This window comes from Mus pahari, chromosome X, assembly GCF_900095145.1.
Source record: "Mus pahari chromosome X, PAHARI_EIJ_v1.1, whole genome shotgun sequence".
NCBI lineage: Eukaryota > Metazoa > Chordata > Mammalia > Rodentia > Muridae > Mus > Mus pahari.
Window position 1 is genome coordinate 117,065,275 of NC_034613.1, and position 21,854 is coordinate 117,087,128.

At 39.5% G+C, this 21,854-nt stretch overlaps 2 protein-coding genes across 3 annotated transcripts in view; one reads left to right on the forward strand and one right to left on the reverse strand.

Annotated features, from left to right (window-relative positions):
* Positions 1-21,854, forward strand: part of Il1rapl2 (interleukin 1 receptor accessory protein like 2) — a 1,246,644-nt gene that overhangs the window by 604,006 nt on the left and 620,784 nt on the right. Inside the window, exon 4 of the mRNA XM_021187858.2 lies at positions 20,514-20,700. Coding sequence (XP_021043517.1) covers positions 20,514-20,700 — 187 coding nt within the window. The remainder of the gene's footprint in view (positions 1-20,513; positions 20,701-21,854) is intronic.
* On the reverse strand, positions 4,268-7,022 carry Tex13a (testis expressed 13A). 2 transcript variants are annotated; one of them, XM_021187860.1, is made up of 2 exons: positions 6,411-6,869; positions 4,268-4,312 (listed from the first exon to the last, which is right to left on the reverse strand). In XM_021187860.1, exons 1-2 carry the CDS (start codon positions 6,867-6,869, stop codon positions 4,268-4,270), a joined length of 504 nt encoding a protein of 167 aa, XP_021043519.1. The 2 variants fall into 2 exon arrangements, with proteins under 2 accessions (XP_021043519.1, XP_021043518.1); XM_021187859.2 differs by lacking the exon at positions 4,268-4,312 and adding an exon at positions 5,607-6,311 and having other exon boundaries at positions 6,411-7,022.

Below are 21,854 nucleotides of genomic sequence, written 5' to 3' on the forward strand. Positions count from 1 at the left end.
AAGGGATTTCTGTAACCATTCTCTGTGAAAACTGTTGTTATTTCTAAAGGAACATCTCAGGAGAGCTGTTAGCACTTAGACAGATGGAAAATTAACTGTTTTAGACAGAGGCATTAGGTAGGCCCAATAAAATCTCCTTTCCTCTTCCTTACTGTCAGCAAAGTATTTTTAAAAATTGTTTTGCATTTACTTATTCATTGATTGATTGATTGACAGTTTTTAATCTTTATTTTTTTATTTTTTATTAGATATTTTCTTCATTTACATTTCAAATGTTATCCCAAAAGTTCCCTATACCCTCCCCTTGCCCTGCTCCCCTACGTACTCACTCCCACTTCTTGGCCCTGACATTCCCCTGTACTGGGGTATATAGAGTTTGCTAGACCAAGGAGACTCTCTTCCCAATGATGGCCAACTAGGCCATCTTCTGCTATATATGCAGCTAGAGACACGAGTTCTGAGGTTGCTGGTTAGTTCATATTGTTGTTCCACGTGTATTCCAGTCCTAGGGGATTGTATTAGTCAGGGTTCTCTAGAGTCACAGAACTTACGGATATGCTCTATATAGTAAAGGAATTTATTGATGACTTACAGTCTGAAGTCCAATTCCCAATAATGGTTCAGTAGTAGCTGTGAATGGAAGTTCAAGGGTCTAGCAGTTGCTTAGTCCCACACGGCAAGCAGGCAGAAGAGCGAGAGCCAGACTCCCTTCTTCCAATGTCCTTATATGGTCCCCAGCAGAAGGTGTAGCCCAGATTAAAGGTGTGTGCCACCACACCTTTAATCCCAGATGACCTTGGACTCGGAGATCTTCCTGTCTTAATCTTCTGGGTTCAATCACCACTGTGTCTCAAGATCTCCATACCAAGATCCAGATCAGAAACTTCTATCTCCCAGCCTCCAGATTAGGTTCACTGGTGAGCCTTCCAATTCTGGATTGTAGTTCATTTCAAATATAGTCAAGTTGACAACCAGGAATAGCCACTACAGGTATCAAACTTGCCTCTGGCCTCCATAGGCACCTGCACTCACATAGCCACAAACAAACATGAAAATAATAAAAATAACCCGCCATCTTCCACCTGAACCCTCCAGAGGCCTCCAAGGGCTCAAGAGTACTCTCCACGCCACAGAACCTCGAATCACCTCAGGATCACTGGTTAGTGGAACGCAATATCAGCTCCAAAGAATTGTGGAGGAGGGTCTTGTGCCAGCAGAAACCGGGACAAAGGAACCCTGCCCAACCAGAGGCTGGGACCCGTTCAGGTGGGGGCCAGCCCTGCCAACTTGACCCCATGACTCAGGAGGTGGATCAGAGCTCCAGACTGCTAGACACCTGCCCTACAAGAGGAGAGCTTGCCCGCAGAGAGTGCTCTGACCACTGGGTCTCAGGTGAGAGTTGGACTCCCAGGAGTGCTGACAGAGGCTAACAGAATTACAGGAGGAATAAGCTCCAGCCAGAGACAGCTTGAACATTAACTCCAGAGATTTCCAGATGGCAAAAGGCAAATATAAGAATCCTACTAACAGAAACCAAGAACACTGGGCAACACCAGAACCCAGTACACCCACCACAGCGAGTACCTGGATACCCCAACACACCCTAAAAACAAGATGCAGAGTTAAAATCATCTGTCATGATGGTGGCAGAAGATTTTAAGAAGGGCATTAATAACTCACTTAAAGAAATATAGGAGAACACTGCTAAACAGGTAGAAGCCCTCACAGATTGATTGATATTTTGTTTGCATGCAAATATGTGCATATGTGAAGATCAGAGGACAATCTACTGGAGTTGGTTCCATCTTTCCACCATATGGGTTCCAGGGATGGAACTTAGGTTTTTACGCTTGGTGGCAAAGTGTTTTTACCCACTGAGCCATCTTTTTAGCCCAAGAATTTTGTCTTTAAAGTTTTCTTTGTTTTTAGCTGCTTTGTCACTATGTTTCCTTGGTCTAGAGCCACAGTAGTCTCCCTGCCTCTATGGTGTTTGTAGAAGCTACTCAAATGATAGACTCACAATTAATTTTGGTTGTTACTTTTTAAGTTTTATTATTATCATTTTAATTTTATTTTGTTGAGACAGTCTTTCTATATAGCTTAGGATGGGCTTGGACTCATTATGTAGCCTAGGCCACCCTCATTCCTGTATTGATCACCCCATCTCTGCTTCCCAAATGCTAGGATCTTGGGCATATGCCACCAGACTTGAGACCTTAGAGTGAAAGAAAGTGTGCCATATGTGGTTTCAGGAAGATTATTTTATTTTTTTCTCCAATCTTTTCAAACATAAAACCCATATCCAAACAGGCTTAGGCTTTTTACTAGAACAAAATAATAAGAATATGTTATGACACTGCCAATACTTGTGTCTGGTGTCCTTCTTATGACTCTATTCCTAGCCTCTATCCCAAAGCCCTGCTCTAGAGTTCTGATGCTATACTAAGCCCAAGTTTCCTTTTTGTTGGGCCCTTTTGCAAATGAGTCACCCATATTTAGCCAACCATTCTTTCCCCTCACCCCACTGAATACTCTGAAATAAGCCACCCTTCAGAAAGCTCCCCTCTTATATGTCCTTGTTCAATCTAACACACAAGCCTACCACACAACAAAAGCCACCTTGCTTTCCTACTATCTAATCACTCAGCTTTTCCCTCTGCCTCCCTGTCCCAGAGGAAGAAACAGCCTTTCCAAATGACCCATGCCTATAAATCTATGCTTTGTCTTTGACGGGTGGGGACAAAATAATTTCACTACATTTCCAAAACAGACGTATATAAGTAATACTATCTCCTTGGCCTTATTGACCCTGCACCATCTTGTACCTCATTTTTTTTCACATCCCCTAGCCCTAAGTTCCCTTTGCAAAATGTCTTTCAAAACCTTTAAAAAGCATAAAGAAATGTATCTCCGCAGAACTTCAAGCAAAAACCTGAATAGATTTTGCTTAGTGAAACAACAAATGGCGTTGTCCTTTGAATTCTAAAATTTACTAATCTAATAGGCCTGCCTCACTATTTTATAGGATCTCGTATGTGATCATATTATATGGTACAATACATGTGATCATATTGCCTACATTCCAAGTTCTCTTCTGCTACTTCCTTCCGAATAGCTCAAGGTTTTTCCCTTATTCACTCTTTTAACCTCGTTTTAGTCCTTCTCTTCACAGCCTAGAGAACTTGCAGAAGTTCTCCTCAATCCTTGTAGTTTCTACTCAGCCACCATCCTGAGTGGGCTTAAATATCTACAATTAATGCAAGGCTTCATGGACTTTGTTCAGCTGCCTCAAACTCTGTGATTTTGTCTTTCGATTCTTCCCCTGTTCACACTGTTGCATACTACATTGCCTGACAGGCTCCTAACTCAGGTTGATTTTGCTTTCTAGTGGACGGGCAGCTATCACTAGGAGGCAATTTTGGTTATCACAATGGAGGGGGTAAGGAATGAATCACACAGACAAGTAAAGACTAGGAATTATGCTGATCACCCTACAATGCACAAGAAACTGTAACCCACAATAAAGATCTATCCAAATCCAGATGTCAAAGATTTATCCAAATCCAAAGACACTGAAGTTAGGAAGCCCTGCAGTAGAGGAAGATAACTGAGCCCAAAATGTGTTTAGAAAATTGCAAGCTGGGGATCTGATCTCTAATCCTGATGGCAACTATACCTTCACCAATAACAGACAATCTAAAATCAGACCTCTGTTCCTCTGGGTGTTTCATGGCTACAACAGCTTCTCATTCTCTAGATCTGTAGTGCCTAGAAGATAGCCAGGACTCTTCTAGTGGTTCCTCAATCTGGTTCAGGTACAGTCCCTCCTCCTCCGTCGACCTGTGGATTAAAATTTACACATAGTTAATTTTGACATATCTTATAACCACAAGGGAGAGAGAAGACCAACCTCCAACCCAGCTTTTACTCCCCCTCCAACTCCCACCTTCCCCCACCACTGCCCTCCCACTGAGATAGAGTTCTGTTCCACTTTACTTTCTGAATACACCGAGAGCCTTTGAAATCCATGTTCTCCTCCATTCATCATGATGCCAAGTTGGAAGAGAGAAGGCCATCAGCTAACACTGTGCTTTGGCCCATGTGGACTGGCAAACCCTCTGTGCACTTTCAGTAGCTGACTCACCTTGGAGCAGTTGGCAGAAGTTTCCTGTTCAGATCTGTCTCTGGTTCTGCCCACTGGGGACTAGGGAAGATTTCTGTTAAGAAGCTGTATAATCGTAGACATCCTTGCTTGTACCTGGTGCTGTCATCCTCTGTAGTCTTGCAGAACTCTCATACGGGTGGCAAATCTCTGCCATGTTAATTGAATCAAGCATAAACCTTAGGGTAACCCATTCCAGGTCTCATTTGATGGTTTAATTTCTTTTGATATTACTCTGCCAGAACATGAGCCTCTTATCCACTTCACTCCTGGGAACAACCTCACTAGGCTTGACCTGTTTTTGGTAATAGAATTCCCTCAGAACTTAAGTGCCCTACCAAGTTCTTTCCTTGGGATAAAGGAATCTTTACTACTTACTAGCAGCTAATTCAACTCCCCTGTCAATTCCAGTAGGTTGTTTGATGAAGTGTTTTTAAAACTACATTTCTGATCCAGGATTTATAATATAGATCTACAACCTTAATACTTTAGAAATGGAATCAGGGAGATGTGTAATTCAAGGTCATTCTCAGCTACATAGTGAGTTTGAGGGTGTGATGAGCTACACAAAACCTTGCCTCAAAAATTCGATGGGGAGTGGGGGAAGGACAAAAAAGAAAAACATATTGCTCTTCTTGTGCTACCTTGACATGGAGAGGATCTAGTAGCCCAGTACAGAAACCCTTTAGCCTATTGTGATAAAATGGATCTTTGTATAACACAATTGCAGGAAGTACAAAGATGTGTATGCTTCTTCAGCATGGGGCAAAAATGAAAGAAAAGAAAAAACCCTTCCGTTTCTGAACCCCCATTCTTTCCCTCTAAAAATGGTTACATCTCTAAGTACAAAGTAGCCGAGTTCTCTGGAGTTCAATGATCAGCTCTGTGCTCTGGAGTCTCCTACTAGTACTCACCTAAAGTTGTCTGGAAAACAGATGGGGCTGTTCCCCACCTTAGCCAGATCTAGGTATGTGCTATGGCCTCCAGTATGGCTATGATCCAGGATACAACTTCAAGTGATCCACTGACTCTTTATCCAATCCCATTCTGGCCTTAGAATTGACCTCCCTTCAGATTCTCCACACTGAAAATCCATTTGCATCAAATAATCCTTTTGGCTTCATCATTTGAGGGCTAGGCATGTGGAGAGGGAGGTATTTTATGTATTTAGTTGTCTTGGTCCAGCAGGCACTAAGGAAAGAATACACACACACACACACACACACACACACACACACACACAGAGTGAGGCCATTCTGGGGTTGTGAATGCTAGTGATCTGGAAAACTACAGAAATCATTCCAAACTTCTGGCTTCCCAAACCATTTCTACCATTCTGTATCTCACACCAAGATTTATCCCATTTTCTTCATGACCATCCCAACTCCCCCTCCCCAATTCTGGTGGACACTCTAAACTCCCCCAGAAACCGATTTCCCATTCATTTGTTTCAGCTCTATTTTGCATTCCAAATTCATTAAGGGTTTTGCAGCCAAATTCCCTTCCCACAGTGGAAACAGTTTTCCCTCCTTGAAAAATTCACAGCTTTACACCAAGGACAGTCCCAATCCCCAGGCCTACGGAATGCTGAAAATCTCTTGTCTTTTGGTAGTTCTTGATGATCTCCTCTGTGGATTCCCATATCAGACAGATGACTTATATCAGAGGCCATAGAATAGGGATACATATGAGGTGATCTTTCTGTTGTTGGTAGTTGGGAAGTTGTTGGTATGGCCGGGAAGGGGCTTTCATAGGAGTATGTGAATGAGGCTGGGAGTTGGACAGTAAAGGGCTCAGAGGAGGCAGTCGATCTCAGATTTAGGGACTGAGAGAAAGAACACATGGATGCCTTCTTGGGTCTGAGATCTGCTCTCTGCCTTTTCAGGGGATAATTTTTCCACTTCACGACTCCTAGAAGCTTCATGAAACTTCCATTGGGCTCCTCTGAGGCCTCTTCTGGGGAAGTTATTGTCCCTGCCACTGCAGCTTCTCTCACATTTGCCTTCTCATTCGGTCTTCCTGTGGCAGCAGCCATCCACTCTGCCAAGTTCTCCTTCGCACTTGACCATTGAGTTCTCATCCCTCCTCTTCTGGCAGCAGGAGGAATGGCCACAGCTGGTCTTACTGCATTCGGGAGAGCCTTCAGCTCCTAGGAAAAAGTGGAAAGGTTGAGACTCGTTTGAAGAATGTGGTATTGACATAGGTGTGGGATGGGAAGGGATAAGACAGGACCAGGTGAAAATCTTACTGCCTGGAAGATCTTCAGTCTCAGTAGGTCTCTCTCTTTCTGTACTTCTTCCAGTTTGGCCTGAGCAATTTGAAGCTGGATAGCTACCTCCTTCTGCTCCATCTCTTGCTGGTGGATGAGCTGCTTCAGGTCTGGTGACAAGGAGAGTGCAGACACCTTATGTAGGCTAGACAAGTCTTGCAGCCACTGCACACCATGCCCTTGTAAGCAGCCTTGCCTGTGAGCGAAGCGTACACCCAAGGCCAGGGTGCCCCAGGCACAGGCTTCCCGAGCTTCGTTAGGTACCTCACTATCCTCAAGGATGACTTTAAACTTGTCTTCCACCTCTTCCCAAGACAGTGACAGGTTCTCAAGGTAGAAATCAGGGCCTTTGTCGTGCTTGGCCATTTGTTCATTGATGAACATTGACACCTTGCTATGCCTGAACCCACTACCGAGATCCTCAGGATTCAAGGCCATGATGGCTGAGTGTCTTACAGGCTTTTCTGGCCCTGGAAGATTAAATAAACCCGTAGTCCTTGCTCCCTTTGCCTCTTGGTGTTAGTACCTCTTCTCTCCTTCAGTGTCTTACTGGCCGTTTGTTCTTCCCGGCTCTCCCATTCCCACCCATCCCCTCCCCTTCCCTCCCCTCTGGTCTTCTGGCACTCTCCCTTCCCCTCCCCTCCACCAGGCTCCCTGGCTCCGCCCCTCAACTATTCTGTCATAATGACTCCTGGCAGCTGCTTTTCTAAAGTGTCTTCACAGCAGATGTCACCTTTCCAGTTCTTTATCAGAGGAGGTTCAGATCAACCATGTCTGTCTACTTGCTGTAGACAGACCCATGCAAAGACTTGCCTACCATGCTTCAAGGGAGAAAGCACAACCTTGTCAGCCTATCTCTCTCCAAAGACTTAAGAGAAGGAAATCTTCAAACTCTTGTGGATTTTAACCAATGACTAATCCAACTTCCAGACTGTGAAAGTAGTAAGGCGAGTTAGTGGAAGGTCTCTACACCTCCTTGGAATTAAGGGAAACTTATACACACACACACATACACACACACACAAAATCCTCATGCTGTGACTTGAAGTAAAAAGAAATGAAACTCTCCAAAGGAGGATTTAAAATTCACATGTTCCTCTTGCCAGGAGCTTCTCCCATGCCAAGGACTGATGTGCTTCAGCCTAGAGGTGCAGTGTTTCACATGTCTTAAAGACTTCCATTACCACACTCTTCCAAAACCCAAACCAAACCAAACCAAAACAAAACAAACCAAACCAAACCAAACCAAAACAAAACAAAACAAAACAAAACAAAACAAAACAAAAACAAAACAAAGAACACACACACAGAGAAAACCCCCAACCAATCAAACAAACAAACAAAAAACCCAACCACAACTCACCACTTCTTGATTAAAAGAGAAAAAATTGGCAAATTAAAATTTATTTGAATAAATGATAATTTATAAGTTCAGCAATATTCAGAAACAGTAAAAATAATTCAGAGTAACCTGATTGGTTGTAGCAAGGCATTTGACTTACTGGGCATTGTTCGATCACTAGGTTGCCTGGGATTAATTGAAAACCAACTAATTTTGACTGGAGGAAATTCAGCTTTTTCTAGCACTTTTAAGTTGAGCTTTGTTTAAGCATTGAATTGGGTTGTAGTTAAACAGGAAATGTATATAGAGTACCTCATATTGACCTGCATTTTATTTAACTTATTTACCATTTTATTTTTATTACTTTAATTTGAAGTGTTTTTTTTTAATTTAAAAGAATTAGTAGGCATTTTAAACCATTTTATATTTTTAGAAAACTGAGCAGAAAACGTTTTCTGTCTACTTTCTTCCCAGCATCAATATTAGTTTCACTTTTTAAAATTACTGACTTAATTTAGTAGAGTATTAATTAAATTTCAGATGGAAGTTCACCATTGGAATAGTATCATCTATAGAACTTGAAAAAAATATATCATATGTATCTACTATTTGGGCCCTTCAACCATCCACACCACACCCTATTTCCTCCAATGACTCAATAATTAAGAACATTTGATGCTCTTCCAGAGGACATGAGTTCAGTTCCCAGCAAGCACAATAAATGACACACAGCCACCTATAACTACAACTCTCAGGCAACTAGTATCTTCTTTTGTCTTCCATGGGTGTCCCCTACCTAAAAAAAATTATTATTAAATAATAATAACCATTTTTAATTTTTAAAACTTTATTCTTCTCTCTACTACATCCTGATCACAGTTTTCCCCCCCTCCTCTCTTCCCAGTACTTCCCCTCTACCTCCTCCCTCCCCATCCACCCCTCCTCCATGTCCCTTCAGAAAAGAGTGGGCCTCCCAGGGATATCAACAAAACCTGGTTTATCAAGTTGCAGCAAGACTAGGCACCTCCCTTCATATTCAGGTTAGGCAAAGCAACTCACTATGAGGAAAAGGGTCCCAAAGGCAGACAACAGCATCAGAGACAGTCCCTGCTCCCACTGTTAGGAGTCCCACATGAAGATCAAGTTTCATGACTGTAACATAGATAGGACCTAGGTCAGACCCATGGGGACTCCCTGGTTGTTGGTTCAGTCTCCGAGAACCACTATGAGACCAGGTTAGTTGATTCTGTGGCGTTTCTTGCCAGGCTCTTGACCTCTCTGGCTCCTTCTTTCCTCCCCCTCTTTGGCAGGATTCCCCAAGTTGTTTAATGTTTGCCCGTAGGTCTCTCCATCTATTTCTGTCAGTTGCTGGATGAAGCCTCTCTGATGACAGTTGGGTTAGACACCAGTCTATGAAATATCATTAGTAAACATTTCACTGACTTTTATTAATTAATTAATTTATTTATTTATTTATTTATTTATATATCTGCTAGTCATGTTTGGTTCTATCTGAGGTCTCTGGGCTATGCATATGCAGCTCAGGTTCCTGGCCCAACAAGCCATGTCAGGAATGGGCTCTCTCTCTCATGCCATGAGTCTCAAGTCATTGGTTGTCTACTCCCACAATTTCTGTGCCACCTTTATCCAAGCACATCTTGTAGGCAGGATAAAGTGTAATTATGAGGTATTGTGACTTAGTTGGTGTTCCAGTCCCACTACTGGAAGTCTTGCTTGCTTATAGGAGATGGTTAGCTCAGGCTCCATATCCCCCATTGCTAGTGGTCTTAGCAGGGTCACCATCACAGATTCCTGGGAGTTTCTAATGCACTAGGTTTCTAGCTCATCTCTGAGATGTTTCCCACAGTTTCAGTTGTCTCTCCTAGTATTCTCTCCCTCTGTCCTCCTCATACCTGACCCTTCCTGTTCTCAGCCTGACTCCCAGACTCCCACTCATTCACCCCTGTTCACATACAATGTTAATTTTATTCTCCCTTCTCAGGGAAAGTCATGAATCTTCCCTTGATCTCTCCTTGTTATATATATTTTGCTCCAAATTTTTAAAAATTTACTTATTCATGCCTCTCATGTATATGAGTGTTTGGTCTTCATGCACATCAAAAGGGAAAATCAGGTCCCATTACGGATACAGATAGTTGTAAGCCACCAGGTGGTGACTGGAAATTGAACTCAGGAACTCAAGTGCTCCTAACCACTGAGACATCTTCCCAACATGTTGCTCCTTTTTAAACTGAAGAACAAGATTTCTTAGAGTAGTAGTTAGAAAAAAAAAAATTATAGTTCCCTCTCCAGCAAAGAACTGGAATTCCAATGACGATTACAAAAGATCCATTTTACCTACGCTTGAGATTCTTCAGCTAGACTGTAATGCATTGCTTACATTAATCCCCTCTATATTATTCCATGGAATAAATTTTGACTAAACAATTACAATCCCGTTGCTCTGCATTACTACTAACTTGGGGTTTATGAATTCAGACCTTGCCGGGCAGTGGTGGCACAGCACTTGGGAGGCAGAGGCAGGGGGATTTCTGAGTTCGAGGACAGCCTGGTCTACATAGCGAGTTTCAGGATAACCAGGGCTACATAGAGAAACCCTGTCTCGAAAACAAAAAAACAAAAAACAAAAAACAAAAAAACAAAAATGATTTCAGATCTAGGAAGCCCATGTCTTCTGTCAATAAGTGTTCATGAAATTTGTTAGAAAATTCATCAAAAACTCTAAGACTTTACAGTTTTGACATTTGGGAACGTAATAACCCTATAAACACAACTGCATTTACTATTCTCATTTTTTTTTATGTCCCAATAGGCTGAGAGTCGTCTGGCCACAGACCCATTGTTAGGATACTGTAGAGGTGGGGTTTGAACCCATGTCTCTTGATTTTAGGGGCTATATTTTCTTAAACAACAATCTTCTCAAGTACAGTTAATTTTATTTTTCTCGAGTTACCTTCACATATTCCCTAACTGTACTGTGAATTATAAGGAATGAAGTAGATAATTCTGAGTTGGAGATTAACTGTAACATGCCAAAGGCTGGATATTTATATCAGTGGAAGATCAAAGCACTTGAGAAAGTATTCCCTGTTCATACCTCCAACATATCCTTGTTTGTTTACCTCATCTGTGGAATAACACATTCTTTGTTTGATACAACATCATATAAAAAGCAAAGCAAAGCAAAACAAAACAAAACCCAAAACCTCTGACTCTTCAAAACTCTACAAACTAAAATACTTAATGAAAGGGGATTATTTTCAAATGACCTTGCATTTCTTCCAAGTATTTTATAGCTTAGATACTTTTTATTCTTACATTAGATTTATTTACTTTTCAATGTATATATCTAGCATAGCAAGTAGCAAATAATTGTCATTTTAATGATGACATAGAACTTTTTTTCTTCACTGAATGACATCAATAAACTTGCCAATTTGCCAAATTGCCCTCTTTTTGGTCTTTTATTGCATTAATATTACCTGGTTGTATCTTTGTGTAGTTACTGTTTGTACTAGTTTTAAAATTGTTGCATTTAATCCAAAATATTTCTATGGGCTGAAGAGATCGCTCAATGATTTAAGAGCATGTAAAGAGAACGTAGATTCAATTCTTAATACCCACATGGCAGTTTACAATTGTCTAAAAATTCTGGTTCCAGGAGATCTAATATCCTCTTCTAATAGCCACAGGCACCAGACATGCATGTGTAACACTATGCTGCACAGACATAAGAAAGATTTCTTTTACTAATAAATTTTGAGGAATGAAAAATCACCAAAGGACATGGGAATTTGCTACAGCAATAATTTTTTTTTCCCCCTTTGGAGGAGGACAGTCTCCTTTAACAATAGTAGATTGGTTTATGTGTGTCGGGAGGAATTCACATTTTCAGTTTTTACAAGTTTTGGTTTTTGTGCATTTAGGCCTGCATGTCTGTCTGTGCATCACATACATGCCCAGTGCCTGTGAAAGCCAAAGGAGAGTGTTACATTCTCTACAACTGGAGTTATATAGGGTGGTGAGCAGCCATATGGGTGCTGGAACTCAACCTGGGTCCTTTAGAAGCAGAGAGTGTGCTTAACTGAAAAGCTGTCCTTCTAGCCCCAATTTAGATTTTATATGTGTGTATTTATTTTTTAAAATTAGATATTTTCTTTATTTTCATTTTAAATGTTATCCCCTTTCCTGGTTTCCTCTCCAAACCCGCTAATCCCCCCTTCCCCTGCTCAACAACCCACCCTCTCCCACTTTGTAGCCCTGGCATTCCCCTACACCGGGGCATAGAACCGTCACAGGACCAAGGGCCTCTCCTCCCATTGATGACTGACTAGGCCATCCTCTGCTACATATGTAGCTGGAGCGATGAGCCCCACCATGTGTTTTCTTTGATTGGTGGTTTTGTCTCAGGGAGCTCTGGATTTACTGGTTAGTTCATATTGTTGTTCCTCCTAGGGGGTTTCAGACCCCTTCAGCTGCTTGGGTCCTTTCTCTAGCTCTTTCATTGGGGACCTTTTGCTCCGTCCAATGTACCCCTTTGAGCATCCATTTCTGTATTAGTCAGGCACTAGCAGAGCCTCTCAGGAGACAGCTATATCGGGCTCTTGTCAGCAATTACATTTTTAAAATGCCAAAATGAAGGCTTTTTTAGATTGTTGATCACTAGATATTCTTGGAATTTACAACCAAAAAATTTTTAAAGGAACTAAGACTATAAAAAGAACTATTTAAAAAGAATTCTGCCCCCTGAGCTCCTGTCACTAGCTGCATATGTAGCAGAAGATGGCCTAATCGGCCATCATTGGGAAGAGAGGCCCCTTGGTCTTGTAAACTTCATATGACCCAGCACAGGGGAACGCCAGGCCCAAGTAGTGGGAGTGGGTGGATAGGGGAGGGCAGGGGCGGGGGGGGGGTATAGGGAACTTTCGGGATAGCATTTGAAATGTAAATAAAGAAAATAATAATAATTAAAAAAATAAAAAATAAATAAAACTAATTCTGCTATACCATAAGTCCTTTTCCTAATGCTTCTAATTTTAGGTTTATTTTTTCCTATTTCTTTAGACTCCTGACACTTGATTAACCCATGTGTTACACAAAATCATATATACTCAAACCAACTTTAGATTTTGTAATGTAAACAACTTGTAAGTGTGAGTTATAATGGATATTTCGATTTTTTTATATGAAAGTCTTAGTCTTGCATTTGCCTGAGAAACTGTTTTATCAACATTCCCTCTTAGAATTGCCTTTGATAGAAAAAAAAAAGCAAGAAATGCAACTTAAACTAGCAGGCATTAAACTTTTGTATAGAAAGATATGGCATTTATTTGAAAATTTGGAGCAGCAGATTTGCTACATATGTCAATAAAATTATTCTTAGTATGTTATTTGAAAACATATACTTCTAATTTTACCAGGTTACAAAATTGACATGGTAACCACAAATTAGTTTGAGTGTTAAGCAATGTTAGTATCCATTTCTGAGATTAACAACCAAGAGATCTTCATCTTAGCTAGATACATTTTACAAAGTTAATTTTTAATCATCTTTACATTTATATTTTATTCCTGTTATTTGATACCTTGCCCACTCATTTTCCCATATGATGGTAGAATTAACTATGATAAAAACTGTGGACTTAGAGGCAGCTATTTTTGTTTTGTAAGTTTTACACTCATCGACCCAAATATCTATGAACCAAAGATATAAATAATAAATAATAATAAAATAATACTGTCTTGTACTGAACACGTACTGACTTTTTGTCAGTAGTCACTAGACAATATAGTATAATCATTATTTACATATTTGCATAGCTTCTACATTTTATTAGTTATGAGTCATTTGGAAATGATTGTAAGTATCCAGGAGAATGTACACAAGTTATATGCAAATATAATATTATCTTCTATTAAAAATAAGCTTAAGCATCTGAAACTTTTTGCTTCGGAAGTGTGTTGGGACATCCTGGAACAATTCCCTTATGGATACAAAGAGATGATTCTCCTTGCAAAGATTACAGATGCAAGTAATCGTAAGCTATTGCTGGGATAGCATTGTAAAGGCCCTTTCCTTACATTAAGCCAGAGTGTGTTTCTTGTCCCTCTTGGGATGTGAAGAGGAAGAGAATAAAAAATTATGATCGTCATTCTTGCATACTAGTCAGCCTGCCTCCTCAACCTAGCAGAGCTCTAATTGTACCTAATGAAAGAAAAGTAGCATTTAGGCCCCACTTGCAGGATTTTTTTAAAATAGAACTGGCCTGAGGCATTTTTCAAAATAAAATCTAAATAATGCAAGATTGTTAGCAGGAACTATGCCAGAGCTGGATTACATGACTAATAAAAATCAACTTGAATCTCGGGCTGTCAGGAAGCCTTGATCACACCTCTACTAGGTCAGCCTCAGTGACAACAGGACTCAAACTAGGCCTTGTCTTTAAGTTCCGGAGACCTTGGTTATCACCAACCATTTCATATTAGGGCTTGTTCATGGGTTAACAAGCAATTTGTCAGCCACAATTGACATGCCAGTGAGCAGAGCTAGAATGAGTATAAGCAGGGCTCTGGCCTAAGGTTGTTTGTGTTTTAAGGGTTAAGGGGGGATTGAAACATTTCCTCCTGCAACTCATCAGCCATCTTCAGGGTGAGTCCCCTGCCCTTACGGTCACCCCATGTTAATACAAGTGCTGTTCACAGGGTCTAAATCATTTAGTCTCTGGAGAGGTTGGAGAATGAGCACATGAGAGCATCTCTTGTGCCTGCAAATCTTTGCCTGGAGGTCTGGGTTTTATTATAGAAAACATTTGTCCAAAAAGTCTACCAGAAAATTTAGTGGGCCATCATTAACCTTTTAACCTCCAAAGTTCTGACCTTTGTCTTGTAGCTAGTATTTTATAGTACCTGAAAATGTCTTTTCATTTGTTCTCCTTTTAGTATCTAATTCAGTGTATCTTTCTGATCCTTTCAGACTTTCCTGGTCCTCTGGTATTTGATTTGTTCCCCAAATTAACACCTGCAGACTATTTCCTGTTCAAGTAACTGTCCTAACCAACTGGATTACTTTAACTGTTTGCAATCATTGTTTTGTCTGTAAAATATATTTGTGAATGCTTGTCATTATTGATAATATGGATAACCAAAAGCTATACTAAAAATTCTGGTTTTATAATTATAATTTATTGAATACCTAATATATGACAAATAGTATACTTGATATTTTACATATTTTATTTGGCACGATGTAGATTATTACAATACTACTTTAAAAATGTCAACCTACTTTTAAATTTTAATTTAAAACTTTTGTGAATTTAATATATTAAAACAGTATTTATATCATTTTTATCCCTCCTTCTTCCCTAAACTCTGCCCATGTTCCCCACATTCCCACTTCCTCTTAAATTAATGAACTCTTCTTTAATTATTTGGTCTCTGTTTGTCTGTCTGTCTGACTGTCTGTCTGTCTGTCTGTCTCTTTGTCCCTCTGTCTCTCTCTATTTCTCTTTCACACACACATATACATATACATATACATATACATATACATATACATATACATATACATATACATATATATGCTTGCTGATTCAATTTAGTGTTGCGTGTATGTGTATTTGTTTAGTACTGACCACTTGAGATTCAATAACCTATGAGGAAGTTCATCCGTAAAAAAAGACTGAACCTTTATCTCTCAGCAGTCATTAATTTCCTATGGCTTTTCATCTAGGGGTAGGTACTTGAGAGATTTCCCTCACCCAAGTTAACATATCACCTGGTCTTGTGATTATATGGTTCTTATATAAGTGAACATACTTTTGAGATTTTGTGGATATAACTTTCCTGTCGAGTAAAGAAGACACTATCTCATAGCATCCTGGTCCTCTAGCATTTATAATCTTGTACCTCATTCCAGAATGTTCCATGAGGCTTAGGTTTAGGGTTTGTGTTGCTACTGTATCTCTTGGAGTTGAGGTTCCTACAGTCAGCTGAGCTTTGCATATTGACTTTACTAAATGGCCAGTCTCTGTTGCACAATGAAACTTCTTTGGTGAGAGATACATCTGTATATGTGTATAAGGATAAGTATTTAAAATTCAGCTATAAATTACACTGGTTAAGAAAGTATCAGTAAGTGGGTTCTCCTCTAGGATCTATGACTTATGCAACCATGGGTAGCTGTTGAGGTTTACACCACCAGGCATGGATTCCAGCATGAGCTGTCTGTACATCCAATTAGAGAATTGTTGGTTCCTCCCCCACTCCCAAATATAAGTTTACTGTCGTACCATTGCGCATATCGTGCCATGCTTGTCATTGTTGAAGCTCGTAGGTTTTACAGCTGGGTAGCACTGTTGATTGTTTTTCCCCCTTGGAAGTTTGCATAGCACCTTTAGATAAGATGACAATTAGTTCTTATGATTGAGGTACCTAAGTGAGCTCCAGGTCTATTCTTTTTTTTTTTTTTTTTACCTTTTTTTTTATTATTATTATTTTCTTTATTTACATTTCAAATGCTATCCCGAAAGTTTCCCATACCCCTCCCCCCCACCTCTGTTCCCCTACCCACCCACTCCCACTACTTGGCCCAGGCCTTGCCTTGTGCTAGGTCATATAGAGTTTGGAAGACCAAGGAGCCTCTATTCCGACTGATGGCCGATTAGGTCATCATCTGCTACATATGCAGCTAGAAACACAAACCCAGGGGCTACTGGTTTGTTCCACCTACAGGGTTGCAGCCCCCTTCAGGTACTTGGGTACTTTCTCTAGTTCCTCCATTGGGGACCCTGTGTTCCATCCAGTAGCTGGCAGTGAGCATCCATTTCGGTGTTTACCAGGCACTGGCATAGCCTCACAAGAGGCCGCAATATCAGGGTCCCTTCAGCAGTATCTTGCTGGCATGAGCATTAGTATCTAGGTTTGGTGGCTGATGATGGGATGGACTCCCGAATGGGGTACTCTCTGGATAGTCCATCCTTTCATCTTAGCTCTCAATTTTGTCTCTGTACCTATAACCTTTCATGAGAGTTATGTTCCTTATTCTAAGGAGGAATGAAGTATCCACAAATGGTCATCCTTCTTGATTTTCTTCTGTTTTCCATAATGTGTCTTGGATATTCCAAGTTTCTGGGCTAATATCCGCTTATCAGTGAGTACATATCTAGTGACTTCTTTTGTGATTGGGTTACCTCACTAAGGATGATATCCTCCAAATACATCCATTTGCCCAAGAATTTCATAAATTCATTGTTTTTAATGGCTGAGTAGTACTCCATTGTGTAAATGTACCACAGTTTCTGTATCCATTCCTCTATTGAGGGACATCTGGGTTCTTTCCAGCTTCTGGCTATTATAAATAAGGCTGCTATTCTTATAAGTCCTGTGTTTAAAGTGTGTGCTGTCTTCAATAATACTGACCTTCAAGTTCTGGGAGACAACCAAGGACATGGTCAATAGCTGAATTGTTTTATAAGATTCTTGAATTTCTTTGATCAAGAACTTGAAGAGAAGTTGTCCATGTTTGGCATTGGGTTTTGTTTGTGTCACTGAAGTAGCTAAATCTTGTCTGTCCTAGTTTAAAGTTTGTGCACTGTAAAGAAACCTCTGTATTAGATTTGTCCTTTCTTTTACTTTATTTTCTGCTCACTGATAAGTGCATTTTGGATAGTGAACTTATCTTATAGAACTATGCATTCTATCTGTTATTTCTTTTTCTTTTTCTTTTTTTTTTCTTTATTTTTTTAGAAGCCAAGGCACACACATTTGCACACACAGGAATCACACAGAATCACACAACTAGAAGCCATAATACATATGCAAAGACCTAAAGTGTTAAAAAAATTCCCTGACTTAACATTATGAGACAAAGAACCTTCAAAGGTGCCATTGTGTTTGTTTTCTGTTAGCTGTATACCCTTAACAGTGGCTTTTTTCTCCAGTGAGATTCCCATGGAAAAAACATTTGCAAGTGGCTATCAATTGCAGATAGTGTCTGGGTTAGGGATGTAGGCATGCATCCTCTTCTATTTTCAGCTCTAGGATCCCATGTGGTGCAGACCTGTGAGGACACATGCATGCTGGCTCAAAAAGACTTTATTTTCTTTCTTTATTTCACCCTTGACCAAGTCATCATTGATGGGAGCGTTGTACAGCTTCCATGTGTATGTGGGCTTTCTTTTGTTTTTGTTGGTATTGAAGACCAGCCTTAGTCCATGGTGATCTGATATGATGCATGTGATTATTTCAATCTTATTGTATCTGTTCAGGCTGGTTTTATTATCAGGTTTTATTATTATCAGGTCAGTTTTGGAGAAGGTACCATGAGGTGCTGAGAAGAGGGTATATTCTTTTGTTTTAGGATGAAATGTTCTATAGGTATCTGTTAAATCCATTTGATCCATAACTTCTGCTAGTTTCACTGTGTCTCTTTCCATTGATGAGAGTGGAGTCCTGAAGTCTCCCACTATTATTGTGTGAGGTGTACTGTGTGCTTTGAGCTTTACTAAAGTTTCTTTAATGAATGTGGATGCCCTTGCATTTGGAGCATAGATGTTCAGAACTGAGAGTTCTTCTTGGTAGATTTTTCCTTTGATGAGAATCAAGTGTCCTTCCTTATCCTTTTTGATAACTTTGGTTGAAAGTTGAATTTATTTGATATTAGATTGGCTACTCCAGCATGTTCTTGAGATCATTTGCTTGGCAAATTGTTTTCCAGTCCTTTACTCTGGAGGTAGTGTCTATCTCTAATACTTAGAAGTGTTTCCTGTATGCAGCAAAATGCTGGGTCCTATTTATGTATCTAGTCTATGTCATTTTGGTGGAATTGAGTTCATTGATGTTAGGAGATATTAAGGAATAGTGATTGTTGCTTCCTGTTATTTTTGATGTTATTTTTATGTTTGTGTGGCTATCTTCTTTTGGGTTTATTGAAAGAAGATTACTTTCTTGTTTTTTCTAGGGTATAGTTTCCCTCCTTGGGTTGGTGTTTTCCTTGTAGTGTTGGATTTGTGAAAAGATATTGTATAAAATTGGTTTTGTAGTGGAATATCTTGGTTTCTCCATCTACGGTAATTGAGAGTTTTGCTGGATATAGTAGCCTGGGCTGGCATTTGTGTTCTTTCTCTGTCTCTGTCTCTCTCTTTTGTTTTGTTTTCTTTTGTTTTGTTTTTTCAAGACAGGGTTTCTCTGTGTAGCCCTGGCTGTCTTGGAACTCACTCTGTAGACCAGGCTGTCCTTGAACTCAGAAATTCCTCTGCCTCCTAAGTGCTAGGATTAAAGGCATTTGCCACCACTGCCCTGCCATTTGTGTTCTCTTAGGGTCTCTATAACATCTGCCCAGAATCTTCTGAATCTTTACTCTCATGCATTGCAGTTTCCCTTTATGTGGTTAACATCTCTGACCTGGTTAGAGAAAAAAATCATGTAAACAAAGAAACAAAGATAAAATATTGATTTATTTGCTTAAAATTATTCAAATTTGTTAAATGTAGGCATATATATTTGCAACCTTACTTTTAATAAGTGCTCAACTTTTCAAATTGGTAGTCTTTTTCTTTGATTATTATATCCCTCACACACACACACACACACACACACACACACACACACACAGAGAGAGAGAGAGAGAGAGAGAGAGAGAGAGAGAGATCCTGTGGTTGTATTTATTTTTGTATGTGGGCAACCTATTGGGAATTCATCCCTAAGGGGAAGCTGTTTCTTTATTTGTTAGCAGTCATTAGTTGATTATCAATCTTTGTCTAGGGGTAGGACTTCCCACCACTAGCCCATTTCAAGAAGTACTTTAAACACATATATATGGTTTTAGAATGGGTTTCTTGTGGTAGGAAGACTTACCCTAAATGTTATTAACATCATCGAATTAGGTACTATAGTGAATCATGATCAGGGTAGTTCTCCTACATGACTATAGATACTCTCAAATTGACAATTATCATCAACCATTATAGTAAGCAAGGGGGCTCCCTTCCCTCTGAGAATGTAGGAATATGTTTTGTTATTTCAGACAACTTTGATCACCACTGATTGAACTGAGCCTTATTCTTGAGTGATAAAAAACAATTTATGTTGTGATAAGTAATGCTTATCTCAAACTCAACTAGAAATATATAGTTATGTCAACCTAGTGATTCTACCCTTGAAAGAGAAGTGTAAATCTGAGTATACAAGCATAGTCACTACAATCTTGAATATGATTTTAAAAAGTTAAGTAAAATAAAAGCTATATATGTTAACAGGTATCCTGTATACATATATACTTATATACATCCTAGGGAAGGAATAGTTGGCTTAGAAACCAATGTTAAGTTCTATAATCACTAGGAAAACTACCAAATGGCACAAAGAACAAAAATGTCTATGACTACAGTTCTCATAAGAATCTCACAACTTTTCTCTTTAAAATTTCAGGAAACAGTATTTATTGCTAGGAATGAAGCCTGATTGTGTTACATTTTCATAGATTGCTACATCTTAGCCTTGGAACTCTCTAACTATCTCATAATCAGGAATGTTCCCATAACCATTTTGCTTCACACCATTTTGTTGGTTGAAGACAAAAGTCGCTATGTGTTGGTTTGATGTCATTTCTTATTTCTAGGCAATGCCCTAAATGGAAAAGTCAATACTCTTGAAATATATAGAGTGCAAAAGTTGTAAACAGCCAATAAAGCCATTTTCTTATTTCTTTGTTCCTACAGAAACTCCACATATTGCATGAAGGTGTCAATGTCCTTGACTGTTGCAGAGAATGAATCAGGCCTGTGCTACAATAGCAGGATCCGCTACTTAGAGAAATCTGAAGTTACCAAAAGAAAGGAGATCTCATGCCCAGACATGGATGACTTTAAGAAGTCTGATCAGGAACCTGATGTTGTATGGTACAAGGTAACTTAGCATGAAGTCTAATTTTTTTAATGTTACTTAAAAGCAGCCTTGGGAGTTGAGATGATATTGCCAGTTTTTTATATTAAACAGTTTTCTTGGAAGAATGAACAGATTTAGAAACAAATAACTTTGAGATATAGCTCATGTATGTCACTGACTTTCATGCATTTCCATCAGCAGATGTCAAAAGCTGACTCACTTTGCACAACTGCTAAAAAAAAAAAAATCCACCCAATCAAATAAGGATAAAGATTTTAAAAAACACACACAAAACAAGTTAGTTGATGGAAATATAGAAATACTATGCTCTATAAAGAAGAAAGAGCCATCATTATCAGTAGTACCACCTATGAAAGATAACCACTGTCACCATGATGCATAAAATGAGCTACTACAGTACAGGCAGAAGAGACAAATAGGCTTTGTGCTGCTCATGTAAACACAGTTAAGAACACAGTTAAGGTTATGGTTAGCTGGGTGTAAGCTACATTCAGAGGTCTAATAGAAAGGCATTGAATGATGAATATATTTACTTACGTAGAGACAGTATTGAAGTAAACATGAGAGGAAATTGCTAACTCTTACTCCTAAGGAGCAGTCAGTGGAATTCAGAAAGAATGAAAGTGGTCTTTCAAGAACAGTAGAAGAACATATATGAAGGTAACAAACATGAAAAGAGAGGATATAATAAGAAACACAGCCTCTTAACATCTGCCTACATTTCTGAAGCCAGTTGTCTCCTCCTCCCAATAGAACACAGGAAAAAAGCCAATAGGTAAAATCAGACCTTTAGTTGCACTAGACACAGACTATAGAACACCAGGACAAGCCTGGTAGAAAGCAGAGAATAATTATACAACTTTAGATCCATTATTCTTGCTACAATCATGGGGCCTTATAGTTCTAAACTATTTTCTAGATAATAGCACATGCCATTTTATACAGGCTTATATATGATAGCCACAGGTGATCAAGTACATATTTTACAGGTACTGTGTGCATTATTGGACCAGATTTCTTTTTTTTTCAAGTTTTTTATTAGGTATTTATTTCATCTACATTTTAAATACTATCCCTAAAATCCCCTATACACTCACACCCTGCTCTCCTACCCACCCACTCCAACTTCTTGGCCCTGGTGTTCCCTTGTACTG

Excerpts from the sequence above, each read along its gene's own strand:
- Tex13a (XM_021187859.2), bottom strand. The coding sequence starts at position 6,869 with ATGGCCTTGAATCCTGAGGATCTCGGTAGTGGGTTCAGGCATAGCAAG. Across the intron at positions 6,312-6,410 it reads GACTGAAGATCTTCCAGGCA|GAGCTGAAGGCTCTCCCGAA; the intron begins GTAAGATTTTCA and ends ACTTTTTCCTAG.